This window comes from Caenorhabditis briggsae, assembly GCF_000004555.2.
Source record: "Caenorhabditis briggsae complete genome, chrIV, whole genome shotgun sequence".
In the NCBI taxonomy this organism is placed as follows: Eukaryota; Metazoa; Nematoda; class Chromadorea; order Rhabditida; family Rhabditidae; genus Caenorhabditis; species Caenorhabditis briggsae.
Genome location: NC_013487.2, coordinates 15633922 through 15637930, shown reverse-complemented (window position 1 = coordinate 15637930; position 4009 = coordinate 15633922). Strand labels below are relative to the sequence as shown.

The 4009-nt window shown below is 34.7% G+C and overlaps 1 protein-coding gene across 1 annotated transcript in view; it reads right to left on the bottom strand.

Moving 5' to 3' along the window:
• Window positions 1-2297: 2297 nt before the first annotated feature.
• Window positions 2298-4009, bottom strand: part of CBG13992 — a gene marked incomplete at both ends in the record, with an annotated part of 1888 nt that continues 176 nt past the window's right edge. The window contains 3 exons of the mRNA XM_045236284.1: window positions 2298-2530; window positions 2868-3113; window positions 3626-3779. Coding sequence (XP_045095280.1) covers window positions 2298-2530; window positions 2868-3113; window positions 3626-3779 — 633 coding nt within the window. The remainder of the gene's footprint in view (window positions 2531-2867; window positions 3114-3625; window positions 3780-4009) is intronic.

The following is a 4009-nucleotide window of genomic DNA, read 5'->3' as shown; positions in this document are numbered from 1 at the left end:
TTCCAGATACATCGGAAAATTTGAAAAAAACAGTGAAAACGAGCGAAAAAATTTTAAAAGTTTGAATTCGCGCGCTTTTACTCACCGGGCGGCCTAGAAAAAACCTCGTCCCTAAGGGCTTTCAGCATATTTTTCGATGCGTTTTTCTCGCCGAAGGAATTTTTTTTGAATTTTTTCTTTATTTTTATCTCAATCTACATGCATTTATGCACATTTTGATGCAATAAAAAAATTTCACCGTACACCACCTTTAACTTCACGTTTTTTCAAAACACGTTTCAAAATGTTCGAATCTGGCACGCACCCAACTTTTGTGTGCGACGAACCGCGCGTTTTTCAGGTTCCCAACCGCGATGCCGTGAAGGCGAGAAGGATGTATCAGATGACCGATACGTGCGAAAAATGACACAAAAAGAAAGATATAAACGAAAATGTTTGTTTTTTTGTTTAATCTAGAAATCCCAATTAAGGCTGAAATTTGCAGATTTTTGGTCGTTTTTTGTCGGAAAAGGTGCAAATTTCAGCGAAAAACCTCAAGTTTGGTTCAAAAATGACGCAATTTTAGCCATTTTCAGGACAATTTCCTTGTATTTAGCGCTGAAAATCGATATTTTAAGCTATTTAGCTCCTGAAATTCCCCCTATTTTTCGGCCTAGTTCTTGGGATTTTTGTAACCAATTGTAATGCATTTTTATAGGTAAAATAGGCTAAAAACTGCATTTTCGCTATTTTCATCCGTTTTAGCTCTAAAAATCCCCTATTTTTCGGGACTTTTTAGATCAATTTTAGGCCAATTTTAATCTTCAAAAATCAATGATAATCCTTATCTTTTTATCAGTAAAATAGGACGGGAAATGGGTAAAAAGTAGGCTAGCCCAGAGAAAAAAGAGAAGGGAAACAACGGACGGGAACATTCGCTATCCCTTTTGCTTCTCTCTGCGTCTCTCTCTTCAATCTCTCTCTCTCTCTTTTTTTTTTCAAAACGAGAGAGTATGGAGACTGGGGAGACGCAGAGAAGAAGAGGGGACTCTACTACGTGCAAAATGTGAAAAATGCAATGCTCAGGAGGGCGGTTTGAGGAGGAAGCCTTGGAGAAAGAGAGTCCAATGGAGCGAATTTGCATTTCAGGCCAATTTAACACGCGATTTTAAGCTATTTTCAGTCTGAAAATCGTGATTTTTGGCCTAAAATAGCTAACTTTAGATGTAAAAATATGGAAATTTCGATAGAATTCTCAATTTTTGGCTGTAAAATAGGGATTTTGAGCCAAAAAACTTGATTTCCATCCTGAAAATGTGATTTTTTAAGGATTTTTGAGTGAAAATCGAAATTTTAGGCTATTTTCGAATTGTTTCATTTTTGGTGGAAATGGAAAATTTTTCGATTTTCAGGGTCACATTTTCCAGAAAAATCGATTTTTCGAGTCTAGAAAGCTTTAAAATGCACAGTTCTAAGCCTAACTAGTCTTCAAAAAATCCATTTTTCGCCAAAAAACGATTTTTTCTAGAAAATTCCGAGATAAACAAGAAAAAGAAAGACCAAAAAGGGAGGCTTGTGTCTTTCTTTTTCTGAGAGATCAATGATGAAAAAACATGGGAAAATAGTAAATATTTTCCCGAAAATTCTGAATAAAACTTTTTTTTTGAAAATTCAGATTTTTCAGACTTTTTAGACCCATTTTTTCGTAGTTTCCAAATTTTTTAACCCCCTTTTGCCATTTTTTCCAGAAAAATTCCGAAAAAATATTTTTTTCAAAAAAAATTTTTTTTTGCTAAAAACCATTTTCAGCCGCAAAAAATAGAAAAGATCTCTCTTATTTACACCAAATCCCTCGCTTTTTCTCTATTTTCTCTGCCGTTCCCCCTTGAATTATGTACATTTTTGCTCGCTTTTTCCCTTTTCGCACGTCGCACCTTGTTTTTCTGGTTTTTCCGGGGAAAATACTGATTTTTGGTGTGAAAATTGATTAATTCTCAAAATTTCAGTGGGAAATTGAAAAAAGTTGACGAAAATCTGCTGGAAATGAAGGAAAATGATGCAAAAACTGAAAATTTTTCAAAAAAAAAAGAAAATTTTAAAATCGTTGCGAGGCCATCAGAACAAAACATAGCATGCGCCTTTAAATTTCTACAGTAAGCTTTTATTGAATTTTCAGATTTTTTGAGCTATTTCAGCCAATTTCAGAGCTTTTTCGGTGAAAAAAAGTGATTTCTCGGTCAAAAATTGAGAAAAACATGAAAATTTTATTATTTACAAGAAAAAATATACAGAAAAAGCACAACAAAAGGGGGAAAAGGTCATTTTAAAGAGTCCAAAAAATTATAAATTTTGCATTTTGTCTCCATTTGCTTTTCTCGAGGGATTTTATCCAAAAATGTGCACAAATGTTCAACGATATCAGTGTATTTTGCGGGAATTTGAATTCCCGCCGTATCTTCCTGTTTTTGTTCCATTACAGTAATCAGACGAGTGATGGTGGCGTTCAACTGGTCGATTGGGGTGGATAAGAGGGTCAAGGAGGGTTCTGGCACTGAAATGGATGGGAAATTTGAATTTGGCGCGAGAATTGGGTCTAGAAAATTGAAATGTTGAGAAAATTTTAAAAAATTATGGTCGAAAAAAATTTTCTGAAGTTTAAGCATATCAGATTTTCTCTTGCAGAATATTGATTATTGAACGATTTTGGATCGTCATATCAATTTTTATCAGAATTGGACAATTTTGAAATTTTTCGAAAAAATTTTCAAATTTTCAAAAATCGATTTTTTTGCAATTTTTTTTCTAGCATAGTCATTTTTAGACCATTTCAGGCCGTCATATCAATTTTTATCAAAAACCGATCACTTTGAATTTTTTGATCTCCCTACCATCTCCCGCCGGTGCAATCATCGATTTTTGTCGCGCCAAATTGACAATCGTCTCTTCTAGGCTATTCGAATCGGCCTCTTTCATCTCGGCGACGTCTCCGATCTCCAAAAACCACATTTGCTGCATAAATGGAAACCGTAATTCGAATTCTTCCGAATAGATTCCACTTGGTAGCTGCTCGATTCTCGATTTTTCTCGTTTATACTCACTGGCGAGTTCTGTCCATAGTCTGGCAGCGTTTTCTCCTAAAAAATGCAAAAATTGCAGAAAAAACGAGCCATTTTGGACTACTTTAAGCCATTTTACCCCGTAATGGCCTAGAAATCCGAAAAACTCGGCCATGATAGCTGAAAATGCTTAAAATGGCCTGTTTTTTCCTTGATTTTTGCGGGAAATGCAAATTTTCAAAATTTCTTTTTTGAAAAACCCAAAAAAACGAGTCATTTTAGACTATTTAGAGCCACTTGACCACCGGTGGCCTAGAAATCCAAAAAACTCGGCCACGAGGTCTAAAATGGCTTAAAGTGGCTCAAAAAGTCAATTTTGGCATAAAAATTTCAAATTTCTTGAAATTTCGAGAGGAAATTAGGTAAAACGAGCCATTTTGAGTCATTTTACCCCTAAGTGGCCTAGAAATCCAAAAAAACTCGGCCACCATGCTAAAAAGGCCTGAAATGGCTCAAAATGGCCCGTTTTTTTCATTTTTTTTCGCAGAAAAAATTGAAATTCCCGTCAAATCATGAAAAATAGGGTTTACCATTTTTGCGGGACAAAAATTGACAGCAAATTTCGATCTTATCAAATGTGGCATGGACTAAATTTCCATCGAAATTCAATGTGTTCCTTCTGTCCCAAATGATTTGATTATCCGATACTTGATGAATGAAGAACTCGATGTCTCGCTCGTCATACTGTAAAAATATTGATTTTTTCCAGAAAAATTGGATTTTTCGATTTAGGCGGCTCCGCCCACTTTTAGGGGTCCTTTTTCAAAGTGATTGGATTTTGATAAAAATTGATATAACGGTCTGAAATGGTTCGAGAATGAGAATGCTGAAAAAAATTCCCAAAAAATCGAAATTTGAAAAAAAAAATTTTTTTGAAATTTTCCAATTTTTCGAAAAATTTCATAATGGTCCAA